Source organism: Cygnus olor, chromosome 2 (genome assembly GCF_009769625.2).
Source record: "Cygnus olor isolate bCygOlo1 chromosome 2, bCygOlo1.pri.v2, whole genome shotgun sequence".
Lineage (NCBI taxonomy): Eukaryota > Metazoa > Chordata > Aves > Anseriformes > Anatidae > Cygnus > Cygnus olor.
This window is the reverse complement of record NC_049170.1, coordinates 42,934,173-42,955,398: the sequence shown is the minus strand read 5'-3', so window position 1 is coordinate 42,955,398 and position 21,226 is coordinate 42,934,173. Positions and strand designations below refer to the sequence as shown.

General features: G+C 39.8%; 1 protein-coding gene across 16 annotated transcripts in view; it reads right to left on the bottom strand.

Annotated features, from left to right (window-relative positions):
* Positions 1–21,226, bottom strand: part of RBMS3 (RNA binding motif single stranded interacting protein 3) — a 708,023-nt gene that overhangs the window by 242,842 nt on the left and 443,955 nt on the right. For all 16 annotated transcript variants that reach the window (XM_040549120.1, XM_040549111.1, XM_040549115.1 and 13 more), the window contains one exon: positions 18,550–18,641. In XM_040549120.1, coding sequence (XP_040405054.1) covers positions 18,550–18,641 — 92 coding nt within the window. The remainder of the gene's footprint in view (positions 1–18,549; positions 18,642–21,226) is intronic.

Genomic DNA, 21,226 nt, shown 5'->3' with positions numbered 1-21,226 from the left:
AAACAAAACATGAAACAACATGAAAATTGCAGAGCAGGCAAATGCTCTCTCTCTCTTCAAAGTTTCCCACAATCAACTCTAACATACTTCCCATAAGTAATACCATCTCACAAACTGCATAGATAAGGCAAAAACCTTACCGTGTAATTAGACAAAATCTAGTCGTGCCACAACTTGCACTAATCGTCTGATCTGACACCCAATAAAATACGTGCGAGATTTCCATTTACTTCAAAGGTTACTGGACTAGACCCTGAGTGTTTGGGCTCACTAATGAGAAGTCGTCTTGTGTCCATGAGCCGGCCAGAGGATTGCTAACAGAAAATGCAATCTCTGCATATCATAGCTGTTTAGGTACTGGAGAATTGAAAACCACAGTAGAAATGAGCTGGTCAAGCCACAGTCCACAAGACACTTGCTTTTCATGTATGCCACTAATCAAAATTTGTTATTTGTGACTGGAAAAAGATTTAGAAGAAGAAAAATGTGCTTACGTTTGTTATCTAGAGTGGACGGACAGCTCATTCACAAGTTTAACAGGAAAACACGGCCTCTCACACTAGTGTGAAGACGGTGCAGTGGGAGACACACTCTGGGGCACATTACACTGTAGTACAGGAGAAACCCCACCATGTCAGGGGAGAGCTCTTCACAAGATAATTTAAGTTTCTAAGAAAATTAGATATGGACCTAACAGGAATCGTTTTCCAAAAAGCATCTTTAACCCTCACATATCTACTGTGTAGCATCAACCTAAAGCTTCTTAAAAGCATTAGGTCTTGAAAAGATTAAGTCAAATTACAAACATGGGATGGGTACTTTGATTTACTTTGTGCTAAAATACAGCCAACACACCATTGGCTTTTTACTGCTTTATGGAGTATACAATTACATAAAATACGCATCAAATTCATCTAAATAGCTGGCCATTTAACTGTCTGCTTGGAACAGTCGCATCGTCTGTCACACCACGCAATCTAAAGCACAGACTCAAGTCTGGCTGCTGTGTATAATTTAAGGTAGGTAGCTCTGAACAACAGGGCCTTTCCCCCTCCTCCCTCCCATGGAACAGAAAGCTCTTAAAAGGTCAGGCACCAATGCAGTTTACTGAATAAAGCTCACGTTTGAAGAATGTGCCTTCTGAAGTGATTTTACTACCTGGGATGTAATGAGTTTTACAGGCTCTCTTTGTTAAATTGCCCTGACAATTTCCATTTCCACTTGCTTCAATCATATTAACAGAAGCTAAAGTTCACATGTAGTAAAATATTTCAGTGTACTGAGTTGGGTCTCTATAAAATAGATCACACACTTGACAAACATATAGGACATAATGCTTGACATTCCATTTCATGTTTGGCTTGGCATGTCTCGTTTAGGGCAGAACAAGATGCCCTACCACAGCATCTCATTACTCATGGAAATAAACCACAGCTACACCAAGGACTTGACAAATCCCATTAGGTGTCAGAAGGACAAGACTGTCCCGATGAATTGGCTGAGGGAAGGACGAGGGAAATATTGTAGATGCTTCACTGAAGGGAAATATGCTTAACCTCGTAAGACTTAAACATATGAAATGTAGGTCAATATGTAAGAACTCAAACAGGAAATCCCTCACTGGAGTGAGAAAGTGAATGAACAAGACAGAGGGGAGATAATGCTGTTTCTCATTAAAAGAGCATGCACACACCTCTGCTAACATCTTAACGCATACTTGCCTATGTCTTTTTAGATCATACAGTCCTTGGGGTATGGGATGGCCTTTCCTCTGTCTTTGAGAAGTGTCTAGGGCACCTTGGAAGGCACTACAGTCTAAATAGCAATGGCCGACAAATGATGGCTTCCTCTTTTCTAATGCTGAAATAGTTCAGAAAGTTTTATGTAGTTTGCAGAATACTGGAAAGGGGATTTCCATGAATGATTATGATGCAAAGGAGGATTTGAAAATGATCCTACATTAATTCAAAGCAAGGATTTCTAACATGTAGCACAATAGCATGTAGCACAATACACATTTGTATTATGATTTATAAATTTTGTTTCACAGATTTTTTTTCCCTACACTATGATTTCCTAGACTGCCAGAGCTCTTGTTACCCTGTAAGACATATCAGCATTATACTGAGATTTGAACTGATTTACTGTGACTTCAACTGGTACAACCCAGCGCTGGGCTGAGAAACGTTTTTGCTAAATCAGCCACACTGAGCAACATAGGGAGCATCTTGACATATCCAACAGCAGTCTACAGACACAATGAGTGAGGGGGTCTGACACAGGTCTTTAAGAAGCTGGTTAATGGACTACTGAGGCTCTTTGGAGGCAAAAAGGTAAAAGGAAAATCAATGCTCTCAAAACAATTATTAAAAAAAACTATGCATTATCATCCAGCTGTACTCAAATAATGCTGAAGTACGTTTGGATACAGTCAATACTTAACATAAGGAAGACCTAGTACTCAAATAAATGCTGTACTCATCACTCATGGCTCCTCCTGAGGCCCAGAAGAGTAACTGCTTTGACAGCACAGCAACCAGCTCTGATGTAGAAAATCTTTATTACAGACCCTTAGCTGCTGGCACTGGCTGACGGTGGCAGGCAGTATGTGAAGGGAAGATGAGGACCTAATAGAAATACAGTTCCCCAAATCCTAGGAGGAACAAAAACCTATAGCAATTGAGAGAAATCAAAGCTGTATGAAGAGGCACTCAGCTAATTTAGATGCAAATATATCCAGACACTGCCATGCACCACCTCTAAATAGTGCTGCACACCCAGCTTCTACTGCACCAACAAATGCCCATCTTCTCTATAATAGCATAGTCTTTGATGTACATGCTGGGGAAGAGATAAGGCATATTTACGTTCAATCAAAAAAACCTTCATCAGCACAGTGAGATGAACAAAGATCATATCCATAACAGGTTTCTGACCTTTTCAGTTCTCCCCTTCCGAATGCCCTTATGTGAGGCAGGCAGGCACGCACATGCACACAAGCAGAAACAACACATAATGCCTGAAACCAACTTCTGGCCAAGTCATCCCGGTATTTTCTCCTACGGTATGTATTTTATTCACCTTAAGCACTGGATTTTAGTTTGTAGCATACACAGAGCTCCACAGAGTTGGTGCTCAAGTAACAAAGGAGAGCAGAAAATACACCTGTTAAATAAATGAAATATATTTTGATATAAATCACACTCCCTTTCAAAACGCACCTACTTCTTTACTAATTCACAGCATTTGGCCACCTGCAAATCACAGTGGCCTGCTCATCAGAGCCCTGACATCAAACCTGGGCATACTGCAGGACTTTGACCCAGGTTATTTAATGTCAGCCACTTTTCAGAAACCATCTATTTTTCATGTTTTTCACTGACAATTTTTGCAGCAACCTGTGGTAGGTTATCCTTCGGTGAAGGAAGGCCAAATCACCAATTTATTACTTCGAAATAAATTATTCACGTGTCAAAACCTGTACACTTCTTCACAGTTGCTCCCTTATCTGATTTGTCATTCACCATCTAGGAAGAAAACCTTTGCATTTAAACCGAGGGCTACAAGTTAACAGCACTGTCGGAAAGATGGTTTCAGCTTGAGCAAGGAAGGAGGCAGCAACCAGGAACGGGCTGACAAGGTGCTGCCTGGCCAGCTTCAGTTAACAAGGCTTGGGTTTTAAATTCTGCAGTCCATAGAAAGCTATCAACTTCTAATTTGCAGCAAACAGATTAATCAAGGCGGTTCTACTTCGTTAAGACAGTTTGAGGAGCTCCAAGCTGTCTTAAAACAGCTGAAATATTTGCTCTAATGTACATTGCTTATACAGATTGGATATGATCCTCTTTCAAAAGGGGTTCCTGAAGAAACTGCTGGAACCACACGCAGGAGTTCGGTGCCAACAGGCCTCAGTGGTACCTCCTTTCAAACTCTCCAGATTTCTGAAAGAGGGACATTTCATGGAACCACACGTAGGATTTAGGTGTCAACAGGACTCGGTAGCACCTCCTTTCAAACTCTCCAAGTTTTGATAGATGTGACATTTCACGGATCGAGTGGGCCAAAGCACACATCACTGACTGGAGCTGACAACCTTCCCTGATGGTCAGGCTCTTCCATTTTGGTGAAGTTGCAGCCTGGTGGGCTGGGTTGCTCTCCAGTCACAACTCCTATTTCATCGTTGCCTTTGGGTTTCAACCCGTCCACTGTGGGCATGCAGGAAAGTGACCATCAGAAACAAGAGTCTTGCAGAATGGCTGAAGAATATTTCCCTCTAGCTGGGACTTGAGTTTTAAAGGTGAACCTGACCTCTAACTTAAATCCTTCCAGAATAAAATCTTGCGCCGCTTGACTTCGTTTATAATGTAGTCACTTTCTAAGGGTTAGACGTATAAAAGGTCTATACACAAATCTAAGTTTCTGGTTTTGCATTGTTTTTAAATAAAGTTGTGATTGTTGTTTTTTGACCAATTTTTTAGGTGAAGGTGGTTACATTGCAGATGACCAAGAAGAGCGATATCAGAGATTCAAGGTATTTTGGCCAAATACATACTGCCTCCATTTTTAAAAGTTAAGAACAAGTGCTAATGGAATTAAAGTGAAAACATCAATAAAGATCATTTTCTAATCAACAACACCCCGTATATTCTATTCCTGCTGCAAAAGAAGACAATAAGCTGAGATGATACATCAATATATTTTACACAGGTAGCACTCATCTTGGAAGGAGGATGCCAACACTCTTAGACAATCCAGCCATCTTCCTAAAGAACTTTGTATTCCAGTGTTGCATGCTGAATGCATCTATTAATTTGGGGTCAAAAATATAGGTCTATATCTAAACTTCAGAACCACAAATCACGGCTATGCACCTCTGAGCAATAGTAGTAGTAAACATGATTAGAAGTGGTTGTACAAACAAGGCTGAGGGTCATCTAAATCAAAACTTCCAGATTTTAGCTTCTGCTCACAGAAATCAAGTTCTTGAAATACTTCTCTTTAAAAACAACTGAAATTGATTCCCTGAAAAATACTTCTACGTGCATCTGTCATCTGGATATTTATATTCGGACAGCAATCTTTCATAGCTGTCTTCAAGAAATATTAGACACAAATATATCTCAAGAGTGCATCTCTCAAGAGTGCCAATTTGAACAGGGTAGATAATTCTTAGTAAATATGTTTTGCACGTCTCAAGTTTTTTCCCACATATTTTTTACATGAACAGTAATTCTACGAACAAAAAAAGTGAAAATAGAAATAATAAAATACCTGTTCACTTCTTACAGAACATATCTGTAACTCAGTCTATATTTTTCACTATTTTATCTTCACATTAAAAACTTTTTAGCAGTGAAATATCTGCATAGATAGTATAAAGTCTTGGTGTTGTTTGTTTTTGTTTTGTTTTTTTTTTATATACTCTTAAAGGTAATAAACTGAAACCCGTCAATGCCATTGAACCCAACCCACGTTTCTCAAAGTACATGAGATTTTATCATGATTTAAATAAATGTTCTTTAGAACAAAATATTAATAATTCACATGCCAGAGACACATCTACCATCTGCTGGCATGTTCTCATTTCCACTTTTCTTAGTGAAATGCTCAATTATAGAAAGCATTTGAAGTTTAGAAACACAAACCTTTAACTGATGTTCTAAATCTACTGTAAGCTGTTGATGTTTTTGGAATTATACACAGCTAGAAAATAAACTCTAGGACACTTGACTTTTCTGGCACAACTCAAGATACTGAGCCATCATATTTATGATGTTAAACAACAGCTACAAAATTGATATAATCACTAAAGGCAAGCTGAAGAACAGAATTTTAGCAATAACCATTTGCAAGCACTAGGAGGGTCACTTTAAAACTTCCATTTATAAATTGTAACATCTACACCAGACTCAAAACTGGTGAAGCATTCTGAGATTTAACTTTAAGAGAGCATGTAAAAAGTAACTATTCAACAAGCAAAACAATGCCATTTATCCACTTGCTAAAAGTAAGAGTTTGTGCTGTGGAAAGGGCACCTATCAGTTGACTAAACGGGAGGAAAAACCACATTAGGAAAGGTAGGTACTTCCCAACTGAAAAATGGTAGCATAATACTGCAAAGACCTTCTCTGAAAAACAGTGTACAGCTCCACTCAACCACATTCAAGAAAGATAGACTGCAAGTGGAAAAAGGATAGAACAGGGTTATTGATCAGTGGAATCTAAAAAGTGTGCAGGAGTGCTCCTAAAAGGAATCTGGTGTATTTACAATAGCAAAAGGAAAGATGCAAATAGGATATGACTATGCTATACAAATGCTTCATGTGGATAAACAGAGGTAGAAAAGTTCAAGGACTGCACTGGCATAGGAAAAGGGGGGATATTACAAAAGGAAGACATTTGAGAAGGCAAAGATCACTATGAAAAATTTCCAAACTATTAAGTGAAAGAAGACTAACATGTCAGGGTTATCAAAAATATCAGCAAATGGGCAATAATAGCATGCATAGGTATCACTCAATGCCTGATCTGATCTATGGACCATAATACCAGGTGATGTAAGATAGCTGTGTTTTGTGAGAGGCTGTCATCATAGTATAAAGTGTTTCACGTATCAGCTACTACAAATTAAAGAGCTCTCTTACTGAGAGAAATGCTAATACCTTTAGTAAATGTTTTTTTAATTTAATTTAGTAAATGGTAATACCTTTAGTAAAATCTACTATAAAGGATAAGATACTACATGATGCTCCTGGGAGGAAACTGCAGGAGATGGTACTTTGTCAGTGTCCTTGAGAGAAGCTTGCACCAGGCTTACTAGATGCCTGCAATCAAAGAGAGACGGTACGATTGTCACTTCCATGAGCGCAGAGAGGTGCCCTGGTAATTGATCTAATCTCTGACCGACATAAAATGCCCAGCTGCTTCAATGTTCTTCCCATAAGCCAATCCGTAAATTACTTACGTGCTCAAGACAAGTGAATAGCATGCAATAGTGCAGTCATGCAAGATGAAACCATTTATTCCAACTTCAAGCAAAGCAAAGCAGAATCTGTATCCAACACACCTTTTAACAGAGAAAGCCTAAGTTCAAGAAGACTAGAGGACTGTTCACACAAAAGAGAGCTTTATTATGTATTTCAGCTAATGACTTTTTATTCTGAAAAGGAAATATTTCAATTATTGTAAGCCGAGCAGCAACAGGAGAGAGGGCAAGGCAGTGAGACTTCCATTACCCCATCGTAGCCAGAACTCAATATGGTTTGGAGCTGTTCTAGCACCTTTACCAAAACCATGATTTAACCATGTGAAATATGCGCGCTACAGTAAGAGTCAGGTCTGACGTGAATAAGGTCATGGTACTATCAGAAGTGACTTTCATCGGTGGAACAGTTTTTAAGTACAGGAAAGTTTTTTTTTTTTTTTTTTTTTTTTTTTTTGCAAGTTAAGACACTGCAAAGACCCCTCCTTCCACATGCTTTAGGTCTGGCTGCATTACTATAGTAAAGCAACACTGCTATATAAAGCTAGTCCTTGTTTTCCATAACCGGTTATAATTGGAGTAGGTGACTAAGAAACTGTTTAGATAAATGGTGGGATCATAACCTTTATGCAAAATGGACAAATAGATATGGAACTATCTGGAAAACCCTGAGGCTGTATAGCTCTCCTTCAAGCCATGGGCACAGGCAAAGCAGACAATAAATCACTAAACCTCATCTCAGACTTTCCAATTTTGTTGTTGTTTTGTTTTCGCCAGTTTTTGCTGACAGATGGAAAAATACTGCCTGAATGGAATAAGATCTAATTTACCACCAATTTTCTTCCTATTTCTACAGCACATTCCTAAAAAACACACAGCATTTATTCCCAGTGCTTAGAGAATTACTATTACATAGTCACCACAGCCAATAATACATAAAAATACCAATGTAATACTTTTTTGCCACTCAGGAGAATGTATACATTACAAAATTTGTCTGGAATATTTGAAATCATCATCTATAAATGTGTTATATATTTATACAAATATGGTTTCTTTAATGCTTATCAACTGTGGATGCTATATAAAATATATAACATACAGAGAGACAAAAATTGGTGATATTGCACTGAAACAGCAACATGTATTAACTGAGCGGGATAGTAAGGTGGCAAAAGATAGCTTTGAAGACGGGAAGCCGTTCTTCAAGGCATCTTCTCTCTTTCTTCGCCTATCAGCAACAGTTGAAAATCAGGAATAATTTAAGTGCATCAGGATATGAGTCTCAGTCTCAGACTTCAATGACAATTCCCCAAAGATATGTCCACTTGTTAAGAGGAATTCAGACTTGAGTTTTCCATCCCCAGCCTTAACTATCCCAACTCCCAAATTTTATGACTTAGAAGTGAAACATCTCTGTGCTCCATTTCTTCAGTATTTCTTTCTTTTTAATATTGATATTTTTATCAGGATCCAAGGTAATGAAAAGTGTTAATCATTGGACACACACACCCTGCTTACTGGCACCCAGAAAACACAGTTTTATCCATTTTAACATGGGAAAAATCTACACCCTGTCAAATATAAAAAAACATTCTAATGCTATGTCACCTATGGGAGGTCCAAAATTTCCAACTAAAAATGCATTTACAGAAAAGCTACTATTATCAAAGTTGTCACTGTTCTTCACAGTTTTTGAGACTGCTAAGTTTTGGGCACAACAAAGAAATAACCATCGTACCTTTGTTACTGCAGTCTGAGGGGCGTCTTCGGTAGATGTAAATTGACCAGTGGTTCCCAGGACATACCCTTGTGTAGGCTACTTTTGGAATCAAACTAGGTCTCCTCCTGCCCACAAACCTTAGAGAAACTGGCAATTTAGGGTACCTAGTATCTTCCATGTGTCTACCATTTTGGACCTTGTCTCTGCCTCTCAACGTAAAAAGGGTCATTTCCTCCCTGAGCACTACAAAAAGCAGAGCAGCGTTAATATACATCTTATAGGGATTCATCTACACAACATGAGATCCACCGCACTTCTTTCCTCCTTTTGGGATATGAAGGCATCTGCTGCAAAATTGCTGGTGACATCGTGCCCAAGCAGCAACATGCTAGGTAAAAACACACAAGGTTACCTACAGCAGCTCCAGGCAAAGCTAATGCCCCCAAACCTGCTGCCAGAATTGGCCAGACGTTGACCTGCTGTTTCCATTAGTTTCAGATGTTGTTCAGCAGTATAGACAGACACTAAGTTGATCTAAGATTGAAGGAAAGCTGAGATCAAACATCCCAGAATTTAAGGCAGGCATTTATAATGACCATTATACGCAGAATATGGGATTGGGGGGAGAGGGAGGAATGTGTATTTCCTTTTGACACAACATTGAAAATACATCCTCATACTTGGCGTTGCTCTTTCTTTACTTGCTGTTGTAAAAGAATAGCTTATTTTTCAAACACTTCATTTATTTCTGTGGTGCATTTTTCTAAAGCTGACAGTTCTTCTTTGAGAAAATGATCTTCTTAAGTTTAATCAGATATATATCAAAGCCACACGCACGTACCTGCCAAACATATCGAGTTCTGTGTGTCCATGTCCCAATTTCCCAGGCTGCAGCAATGTGCAGCATTAGCAATATGCCAGCATAGTGATATAAATGACCCTCTAAGCTTCCTATCAACTGTGCCTCTCATATTACAAAACACACTTTACTGTGCTTCATGTTCATTACTTAGCAACTGCTCTGCTGCTCTAAGAACTGCATCCTTATTTACGCATGCACACACTGGCGCATCTTTCATAAAAGCAGAAAAAGAAGAGGGAGTAAGGGAAGCTATGATAGCACGTTATAAAATCATAAGTGGCATGAAAAAGATCTACAGGGAACAAGAGCCTTCTGTCTCTTCAATACTAGAAGTAGCAGGCAATCAATGAAAACAGCATTTAAGGCTTAAAGCAAGCAAAGGAGATGGTTCTTTGTAAGAACATGGAGTAAACTGAAGAATTTCTTACAGCTGTTGTGCTGCCAAAATTTTAAATGTAAAAAAAAAAAAAAAAAAAAAACAGGAGAAAATCTTTATTTGGGGGGGGAAGGCTATCCTAGGGAAGGCTATTAAATACAGGCTCAGGAAACCCCAAACCCACAAATTGCTGGAGGCTCAGGAGAGCTCTGGGGAAGTATCCTCAAATGCTTTGCCTGCTTCTTTTACTCTTCTGTTGGCAAGTGCAATAGTACACTATTAGAAAGCAAATCTGATGTTAGGTGGACCTTTGCTCTGACCCAGAATGGCCAGTTTTACATTCCTTATCACTCACATTTATGCTGATCACATCAAAGTCAGACGAATGCGACTGTAAATAGAATTTGGCCCATCCATTTCATCGTAACCTCCCTTTCTGAGCATAAATACATAAAGAGAAAGTCCAAGGATTGAAAAAAATAAAATGATCTGTCATCATGACTCAGTTTGTTGCATGTATCGTGAGGAGAGCCTAATTTGATAATTTTGTAGAATGGAAAAAGAGTTTTGTGCTTGTTGTGGTTTTTTGTTTGTTTTTTCCAGCAATAAAAATTATCATTCATTAGTAAATGAAATTGCATATAAACCTAAATTTATTTAGATTACAGCCAAACTATTCAGACATTTCAGTTGAGTAAGAAAATCATTTATAAGGAAAAGCAAGCGGAGTATTCACTAATACTGTAACATTTAGATATTCAGAGAGGGGTGCATATGTGCACTGGGAATATCTGTGCATATTAGTAGGAGATTTGTGTTTACTGGCAGAATACACACCTGTTGCATTTCCAGGTTGATGAACTGTTACATAGGCACTCACATCAACTCTGAAGAAATGCTACTGAAGTTTGCACACCTGCTTTCCAAAGCAAAAAAATAAAAATCAAAAAAAAATCTGAGTGGCCTAATTTAGCACAAATTGTGGTGCTTTGTTGAATCTGTGTCTCAGAACAGACTAAGTGGTACCCCAAAATGCATGTGCTTATCCTCCGCTTGTGGTCATGTGAATCATCTCCTCCTCCTGAGGAAGCATGCTAGATACAATGATTTTTTTGTTTCTCACCTTACAAAAGCATCGTCCTCACGCTGAGCTACAGAACAACATGATTAAATGATATGTCACTAAAAGAAAGGCTACGTAAATTTTCTACCACAGTAATATTTCTAAAACCACAGTTTTTTGATCATTTCAGAATGCACTAGGTTTTTTCCTGGTGAGTAAAGATGTGCTTACTGAATTTAGAACATAGTTTCTCTCAGTCTGAGCTGCAGATTCCCAGGCTGCATAGTTGTGGTCGGATAACTCCTCCACGGGGCGTTTGGAGTTTCCTGAGTATGGAGGGGAAAAACGAATTAATCTGACTCCAGTGTTTAACTCATTTGCAGGACTCAGATTTCCTGTTCTGCAAACATAAAGGGTTTGCAAGGAGTGTGTAAGAGCCTCCAAGATGTATAGCTATATGAGTGCTAAAGATAGGGAGCCCCATTCTTTTCTCCAGCTTAAATTGCCAAAGCTCTGTGGATTCAGCTGTATTATTACCAATTCAAATGTGTTCCAAGCCAGAAGAAAAGTCAAGAACAATGTGTATTTATGAAAAAAGGCCAATTCTTGTTTGGCTGAAGTCATAACCCTAAAAGAACCCAGTAATTCCACTATTCTTCAGCCTAAATGCTGGCTACATCTTCCACTTATCAGCATCTGTTCTGTGGTGCAGGGCATTAGTAGCATGGAGATGGATATATTTACCGATTATTTACATTACAATTTTCAAAGGCAGAGGAATGTTTTAATCTTAGATGAAGTTACAGCAAGGAAAAAGATCAAGTCAATCTAAAAACTGAAGCAGCAATTGAAAAGGGAAGGAAAATACCACGGGCAAGGTCTATTTGAGGTGATAGCTAGGGAATAAACATGATTGTATGTGCCGTAAGATTTTTCTAAGCTAACTTAGTGGTTAAGAAAGGTGCTGAGTTAAGATTTTTGGGAACAAAAGAACATAGCACTGACCTAATTCCTTTCCATTAATCAACAGCAAAGTCCCATTCACTTCCAGGAGAGTAGAATTATGCTAAGTTAAGCTCTTCTGAAAACCCCAAAGAAATTTTTTGTGTATAAATTTGGCAGGTGCGATACAAGCATTGCCGATGCACGTCCTGCTTCACATTGACCTACATGATTCCAGGAGAAATACATGCAAGTGTGAAAGGACAGTAGGATTTTAATATCCTCAGGATTACTTGATGTTCAGCTTTCAAGAACTACTCCAATTAATGCATTCTATGTTGGCTTGTGAATGGGCATCAAAAAGCAGGAACAGGATCATAAGCTCATTTCATACTGGCTACCGTGTAGTTCTCAGATAGGAGCACGACATTTTTCCAGGCTAAACACAACTCTGAAGTTGTTGCAATAGGGGTCATGTATCTTTGCTATCATCCCGGTCATCACATTAGCTGTTGTTACAAAGCTGCTCACTGCTTTAGTCTTAGTTGTCTAGGAAGCTCAAGAGACGGACACATTTTCTGCTTCACATTTTCTGAGACTTCAGGTTAGCACTTCGTCTGAATTCAGGAATCAAATCACAGATGTGCTATAGCAATGTTTCATCTCAAAAAAAGTTTTGAAAAGCACATCTTCCTAAAAATTGTTTTGATAAAATCTACCACAAACAAATAATTTAGCATCTCTCAGTGTCTTTTTCTTCTTCAATCACCATTCTTTGATGAACAAAAAGTATTATTTAGAAAACCAGAATCTAAGAATTGGGAAACTATCAGTCCCCATTAGAAGACTGAAAGACAGTTCATGCAAAACACAACAAGATAAACAGGCAAAAGAGGATGAGGAGGACATGTCTTTGTAAATGTCACTATGTGAAACTCTTGGGCTTGTAGTTATTACTTCTAAAGGACTCTGCTGGCATGGTTGACTTGATAGAAAAAAGTAAAAAAAAAAAAAAAGACACTGGCATCTCTAATTTACAAATCTGAACTGAACCATCTTTCACTTGTTACCAGCTATAATTTTTCATTGTAATTTAACCCAGGATTGTTATTGATTCAGCTCCGTGTTGGACACACACTGTGCATAAGCACCGGGTGAGATAGTTAACATCTCAGCAAGATAACGAGGAGCACTCACGGCAAAGCACCCGCGCAGACACACTCAGTTGTGCCAAACTTTGACAAGCGACGAAGCCACAGCCCACGCATGGACATGGATTTCTTTCGGAAAAGCTGTGGAACGGTGCCAGCAGCAGCATGGCGCGGTTCTCAGCTGCTCCTACGTGTCCAAGCCCAATGGAGCCTCCAGAGAGGACACCAGCTTAGGCTCCCACAGCAAAATGAAGAAATCATTTGAAAGAGCCAATATAAATATTTGACTTCATAGAACAGTTTGGTTCAGCGAGGGGGAGGGAGGATCAGAAAATTAAAGAACGGGATTAAAACGAAGCCTGACAATTTCAATATTGAACTCTAAATCCTAGCAGCCAGCTTTGGTATCAGAAGGAAAGTTAACACAGTCAATAAGGCTGCTATCCACATTGTCCAAATATGCAAAACAGCCAATATCCTCAAGTTTAGTTTGCTCAGATTTTCAGACATTTCAATTGTGAATTGAATTAAGAAACTGTGGGATTCAATGTATCAGATGTCCCCTGTATAGGCCATATTTCATTTTTGTAAGGATTGCATTTTTATTAAATATTTTCAAGAACAGAAATTGTAATATAGAGAGAACTGAAATTTTCCATTAAAAATAAAGATTAAAAAAGTATTAGGATGAGGAGCTTTTACTGGAGTCTTCCCCTTTACTGCAGTTTCCAATGTAACAGCCATTCAGAGCACTGGTTTATGACAGAGAAAAAGGGGGAGTAAGTGAAAAAGATGAGAAAAAGCTGAAAAATTAAAAGGGAGAATGGACTTATTTGGTCAGCTGATTCATACAAGAGCAATTCCTGAAACCAATGCAAAAGCCTAGAAAACAAGAAAGATTCTTCTGTGGGATTTCCTTTTCCTTGGTCCTTGGAGACAAACTGTCTGTACAACTCTAGAGCAGCCAGCTCTCTGCTCCTCTTCACAAACTCTTATACTTGGCTCTGTTCTGTGTAAATGTTTCCCTTTTATGTTTCACCTGGATGGTGAATGCTCCCTGTGTTTAAGCTTCCGAATGATGGAGAGATGAGAAAAATATCACACAAGCAGCAAAATCCTATTCTGTATTTCCTTCATTGAGCAAAACGCAGAGCCTATTGACACAGCCCTTTGTCAGAACTAGATCGTTCAGCGTACCCTCTGGATGGAAATTATTGTAGCAGAGAAGTAGAGAAACATTCCTTGGATTTAGACAACTACCACTGGCAATTAAATATTTCTTTAGTGTCCACCTTTCTGACACCGGTGATGAGGACGTCTAAAGACAGTATTACATACAAAAAGCAAAACCCAGACAAGATACGCATCGTATATATTTTTTAATCCTTATACATGTACTTGGAATAACAACATGATTAAAAACACTTCCCTGATAAACGTGTTTCTTTCAGCTGCTAGGTACTACAGAAGCTACTATATACTCTTTGCAAGGACCTATCATGGCCAGAAGTTCCACTTTGCATAATCATACAGTGAACTAGAACTGGAAATAAAATATGGTAGAGTTTCTGTGAAGATATAAAACAATCCTGCACAGTCCACCAGTTTCAGGATTGACTCAAGTTCACAATCTCACAATTTGGACAACTAACTTCTCTCAAGCCTTCAGCTGAATTCAGACTCCTCAGCGTCACCAAAAGCTTACCAACAAAGCAGACAAAGAAGTCTCACTATAAATATGTGTAATTCAGGGCAAATGAATATTGCAAATGCCAAAATAGACGTGGCTACAGATTTTATTGGAACACTTATGTTTTTCATGTGGTATACTAGCTTTCTTGCCTACTTATGTGGGCCAACTCATGTGCTACTAAAATTCTCCTTATTAAGATTCCACGTTCCGTCTGTAACATTTTTCAAGAAAATGCATGGAAGGAGAACATGGAAAAAACAAAAGTGATACAGAAATCGTGCATACAAACATCATCTTTCCTGGGTTGTGCTTGTGCAGTTCCTAGCATTAAAAAAAAAAAAAAAAAAAAAGAGAGAATTAAATCAACTATTCCTGTGAGATTACCTGGTGGCATATCAGTTGAGCCATTTTTAGCAGGAAAACAAGAAAACCACCACCAACAACAACAAAAAACACACCTGGACTCTAGGAGACTGGACAATTACACACATATAAATGAATCTGCATGTCTGAATTGTTTCCAAAGGCAACCAGGAAGCACATATGAGATAAGCCAGGCCAGATGAGAAACTATCAGTCAGCAGCTCCATAGCATTAATTTTTCTCAATAAATTGAACTGTTAATAAGCACTTTTGCTAATGATGGACAACTTAAATGAACATCACTACGCGTGAGACAGTGGCAGCTGTCAAAACTTCTACTTTGAGTGTATATGAGAGGAAAATCGTGAAGAAGCATGAAGAGAGCACAAATATGTAAGGAAGTCTGGATCTCATGTGGGCAGGAGGCTGGAACGTCCCCATCCCAGCAGGTGGGCAGCTGTCCGCAGGCCCACAAGACCTCAGCTCCCAGCCACCATCGCTACCTCCACACACATATCGTTGTTGTTCCTCTCCCTCTGCTGAATCCTCCCCTGACTGCTCTGCACCAGGCTGAACATTATCCAAGAGAACAAAATGAGAGATCTGAACACGTTTAATGATGTTTTTCCCTGCACAGGGTTACAGCGAGTATTAGCCTCGACAGAACAAGTTTTCTAACAGTGATGGGACTTGGAGCATTGATCCACCAAAGTTTAACCTTCTTCCAGAAGCAGCACTAAGAAACGGAATCAGCCAAAAGGGTGTCCAAATGCTATAAAAATGAGGGAGGTGACTGTATTTAAGCATCAATAAAATGAGTATAGTTTATTCAAAGTATCCACAAGATACTTCAGCTAGCCAGCATGGGTGGGGGTTCAGCTCTGCTTTGTTTTTTCAAAGAAGATTCTGGATTTCTATGAGGAAAAATTATATTGTGTTAAAACTGAGAAAGAGCTTCTCTTTCCGAGCAAGATCTCTCTCCAGGAAAACATCACAGAATACACCGCCATTGCAGCATACTTTCTCTCACTACTGGAGAAGGCCATCCCATGGCAAAAGCTGGCCAATGCCTCTTTAACCTTCATTCGTGACTGGGCTGAGATTTTTGACATTCACTGAATGCAGTGAATGCCCCACACAGGGGCAGTTTCACTGTTTTGGAATGCAGAACAGAAAATACAGGACAGCGACTGTGTTTTGTGAAGGTATGGCACACGAAAGCTTTAGGTAATTTCTTCACACTTAAACTTTTCTTAGATTTCATGAGATTACTAGCATTTACCACTAATTAAAACAGTTCTTGAAACAAAACTGCTCTGGATAATTTGCAGAATGGAGGCTAAACTCTTCTTCTGCCTCTTTCGTCAAAGCTCTTCTGAGCCCCCACTGTTAGTTCAGACACTGGCAGGTAGCACTGTCTTTCAATCCTGTTATGCAACTTGGCTTCCAACATCTGCAAGAGCTAACTTGTTTCTCCAGATAGATTTGCTTTTCCAGGCTCCTGACTTCTCACCAATGTGAGGTACTTTGTGTGGAGTCGTCTCAACTTCCTTCGAATCCAGGCTTTTCTAAATGCTTTTGATTTTTTCAGAGATAGGAAAAGTCGGCTGTATATTTATCTTGAATTATCAAACACGCTAAAAAGGACCTATCTGGGATTCCAGGCACCACGGCTAAATATTAAAATACAGTCATCCTTATGCAAACAAAAGTATGCACGCCAGCCTCCTCAAAAATCACAAATGGTTCCAGCCGCAGAGCTCCCAGAAAACAAACCTCAGTGGTTAGTACAGCCCTTCCCACTCTGAAAGCATCAGACATAGCAGCCCCCAAAAGCACTGGGCATTCCAAAACACAATATTTTAAGTCACCTTCTGGTTTTGATATTTCCACACATGCAAGCGCTGAAATTGTTCACTGTTCCAAATCACGATAGCTATGTCCTAAAAATACCAAATATAGATTTATCTTTAAATCTTAAACTTTAAATCTCTAATTTTAAATCCACAACTTTATAGATTTATGTAGTTAGAGGTTTAGTCCTCCCCAGAAACAGCGATTTGAGATCAACCAGTAGCACAAAACATATCTCCTGTCTTTGGTTTCCTTTTTGCAGCTTGACTAACACATCAAATGCCTATATTTTAGCAAGGAGACACAGTATATATGAGGGAAAAAATAGCACAGTCCTTAGTAGGTGTTCACTTTCTTCAGCTTGCCATCTTTTATCCATTTGAAGCAAATACTTTTTATCGCTACATGTCAATAAAACTAAGAGCCAATAAAACGGCATAGCTTGCATTGTGGGGCACTATTAAACAGAAATACATGGATCATATTGAGTTACTTTAAGGCACTGCGAGTGTAATTCAGTAGCAGGCAAGAGAACCTCCTTTAACACAAAGGGTTTTCTATTTATATGTTTTACTAAATTTTTTTTTTTAGGATATTGCTGAAAAATAAAGTTTTAGATCATCAGTATTCCTTTAGATGGAAATGTTCAAGTGTTGTGATAATTTCTTACTTGATTTGCCTCTGTTTTCATAATTACCTGTTTGTTTTTGCTGTCTGAGATTCTAGGCTGCCGTCATTTCCGTGGAGACAAACTCGGGCAATATTAAGGGCTTTTAGTGATTCTAAGGCAAGGCATTTTGAAAACAAAGCAACAGATATTTTTGCCAGCCGACACAGTCTAGAGCCCAAAGACACACAATTATGCCTTCAGAAAGGCAACAGCTGGAGCACACGATAATCATTTACCATAACCCCGCAGCCCCTTTACTTGGTGACAAAGGGTGTTCCCAGAAATGGGGTATTTCACCTCGCTGAATGCTTGCTACGAGATGCAAAGCCCAGCTCCTGCAACCTCTCTGAGCAACACACTAGTGACCTTCAGACAATCTGCAGCAGATATTCTTTCAAGCAATTCCACTTATACCCTTAAAATAAAGGGACAGAAGAGGCCAAACTAAGGCAGATAAAACAAATTTTGCATATGCTTAATCAGCCTTCCAAGAGACCCATCAAAATCCTTTGAGAATGACTACGGCAAGGGAACGGAATCAAACGGAGACAACTGCAAGGCAAAGAAAGCACAAATCTTTCACAGTGCCGTCAGCACAAAGGCATTCCCAACCTCTCCGCCTTTCCAGCACTCTGGATCTTATAACCCTCTCCCAAGGGAGGGGGAGAGAGGGAATCAGAGCAGAACCCCTCGCATGAGAGAGAGTTCTTGAGAGCACAGACACACCACAGGATGAATGAGGCACCGGACCCAAAGGAAAGAAAAATTGAAATAAGCAATCCAAAAACGTAAGAAAAACAGGAGCAAATGAACTCTTGGAAATTCCACCACACAGCTCAGATAAACCTGTAATAACATGGGTGCTCTTACCTTTGCCATCTGTGCCTGCACGCCATTTGCTTTGAGAGATGCTACTGCTTTCTGTGCTGCTGCTGGACTGTCAAAATCTACAAAACCGTAACCTAAAAAAAAAAAAAAACAAATAGACATTTTCATTATTATCTGTGTCTGTACATAGATCAAGATTTCATTTCTTAAAGGAAGCTCTTTCCATTCTCTCACTGCCTCCTGATAGCACTACAGCCACCAGCTGTCACACCTCTGTTTCTGTTTCCTTTCTTCCTGAACCTAATGGGGTCTAAAGAAATGCAAGCACCTGAGGCTTCAGCCTGCAGGAAGGTGTGCAGCAGAGGGGACGAATGGCAGCCTTTTGCCCGTCCCTGCAGACAAAAGGTCCCTCTCAGGCAGAGCCCTTGTGCTGTGGAGCCCTGCCCGATCTCTTCCACAGGAGGAGGCACAGACCATGCTGCCTGCCTAGGTGAGCAGCCGCTGTCCTCCCACCTTGGGAGGCTGTCTCCACCTGTGATATTCTCAGTATCCATTCTGCAGCACATGTCCACGTAGAAGCAGTCTCTGCAGAAGACCTACCCTAACAGAAGGCTGACATACAAAGCTACAGCTCGTAATGGTTGGGATTGTGAGAAAACAACTCCCTTTTCCTGTTCCTTGAACTCATGTGAGGATGAAGCTTCGTACAAGCTCACGGGTCATACACGGTTCATACAAGGTCGCGGGCCTCTGCCATAGGCTGGGGCCAGGAAGCCTGCAGCAGGCTTCCAGCACATGGGAGCAATTACGGGAGAAATCACAACCTGTGCTATACAAGCAACCACCAGGTAGCTCCAGAAGATGGTAGGATAACCAAGTCGCAGCCTGCTTAAACCCCATCCCTTTTGTCTTGCCACCCTGGCTGCTGGAACGAGGGCCAGGTCCCTACCAGGAGCTGCTGCAGGGCATCATCTGAACATCAGCTTAGTGGTGGTGCACCTTACAGATGGGCAAGGAGCAATAGTCTCCTTTTATAAGTGGCTTTCCAAGCGCCAACACTTGCAATAGTTTATTAATCAGACAGTCCCTTCCCATCTTTTCTTCTTCCCTCACTGCATCCCTCTTCATTTTTTTTTTTTCCTTCAGCAAGCAAGACTCGATGCTCAAGCAGGACTAGTGCTGTTAAGCCCCTACTGGATATCAACAGCCCTGGAAGTATTTTTATTTATATAGAGGTACAAAGAAGGGCAAAGAGGACACAAAATGGACTTGACACAACTTCTGAGCAATTAGCTATCTCTGATCTTCAACAGCACTTAAGTCTTACTCATAAAGATTTCAACAGAGTTAGGAAGATTTAAAAATCTCACCAAGTAACTATTGAGGCAGCTGCGTAGATTTCACAATCCACCCAGGGAATCCTTTGAAAACCCCAGCCTACATCTTACTAAGTGATTACAGCACAGGTAGGCACATGCTGCTCGGACAAGCCGTGGCCGGGGCCACCTCTGGCGTCTCCCCTGGAAGCCATACGGATAGAGCTGAACTGCCTGAAAGCTTTAATAATATTAGCACAAGCACATTTATAACATTGCAGCTCCTTTGCAGACATCTCCATTTACTAGGTCAATACACATAATACAGGAGGCAACCACAGATATGCTTTCCTGCCGTATCCACTTTTATTTCTCTTGCCAGCCTTTCTTCCTCCTCTTGTGAGGCCTTCTTGCTCTGTGAACCCCATCTATGTATAGGAATCTGTGCCTCTGATCACCTTGCCCCAAGATACAAGCAACTCTATTATTTCAGTATGCATACATTGCTTTATGCAGGGGTTAGCTCAATGCTGAAAGAATTTTCTGCACATGGATTTTTTTTCTTGGCTTAAAACTTATTTGTAAAGTTTTAAGAAAATGAAAAAAATATATATAAAAAACACCAAGATTGCTAAAGAAAATGCTGACTTAACTACAAAAAGCGCTATTTTGATAACAAAGTCAAGATTTGAACCTTTCTACTCTGTCCTCCATTGTGGTTTTTTTTTTTTTGGTAGGGCATTACTACAAATTGAGGGAAAGCCTGAGCAACCGCATATTAGGACAGCATATCTAATAAACACTGCCATGAAAAAAGTGCACTGGAGTTTGGCCACTGAGGGGAAAGTTGTTTTACCTATTCAGTTTCTCCCATTTAATGCTCTTCTGCTGAGCATACCTTCTTGAAACTAGCTGGTTCTCCAAGGCAGGTTGCTTCACCCTGTTCTCCAGGCTGCAGAGCAGCAGCGAAGCTGATGCTGTTTTGAACCAAAAAACCTGCTACATGAGAACAAGAGCCCTGCCTGGATTCCTGCAGTGCCTTTGCCCTTTGGGAGAGCAGCAGATCAGATTCAACTTCAATCTTGCTAAAGGAGAAATCCTGACAAGAAGCCAGAGCTGCCAAATGGGAAACCTGAAATGCGTTGGGAAGTCATGGGGTGGCTTGGATCAAACACAGTGAAAATTATTTTTCAGGGCAGTGAAGTGCTCTTTTCAGGACATAAAATTCCTTTTTATTTCTTACCATGCTCATGCCAGAGAACTAGGAGGTGACAGCACAAAAATAAGTTTTAACATTGACCTTAAAAAACAGATAATAGAGTTGGAATTTGATATTTATCATCAGCGCACAGTGCAGTATTCATGTATGCAGTAATAGAAGGGAAGTGGTTTTTAATATAACT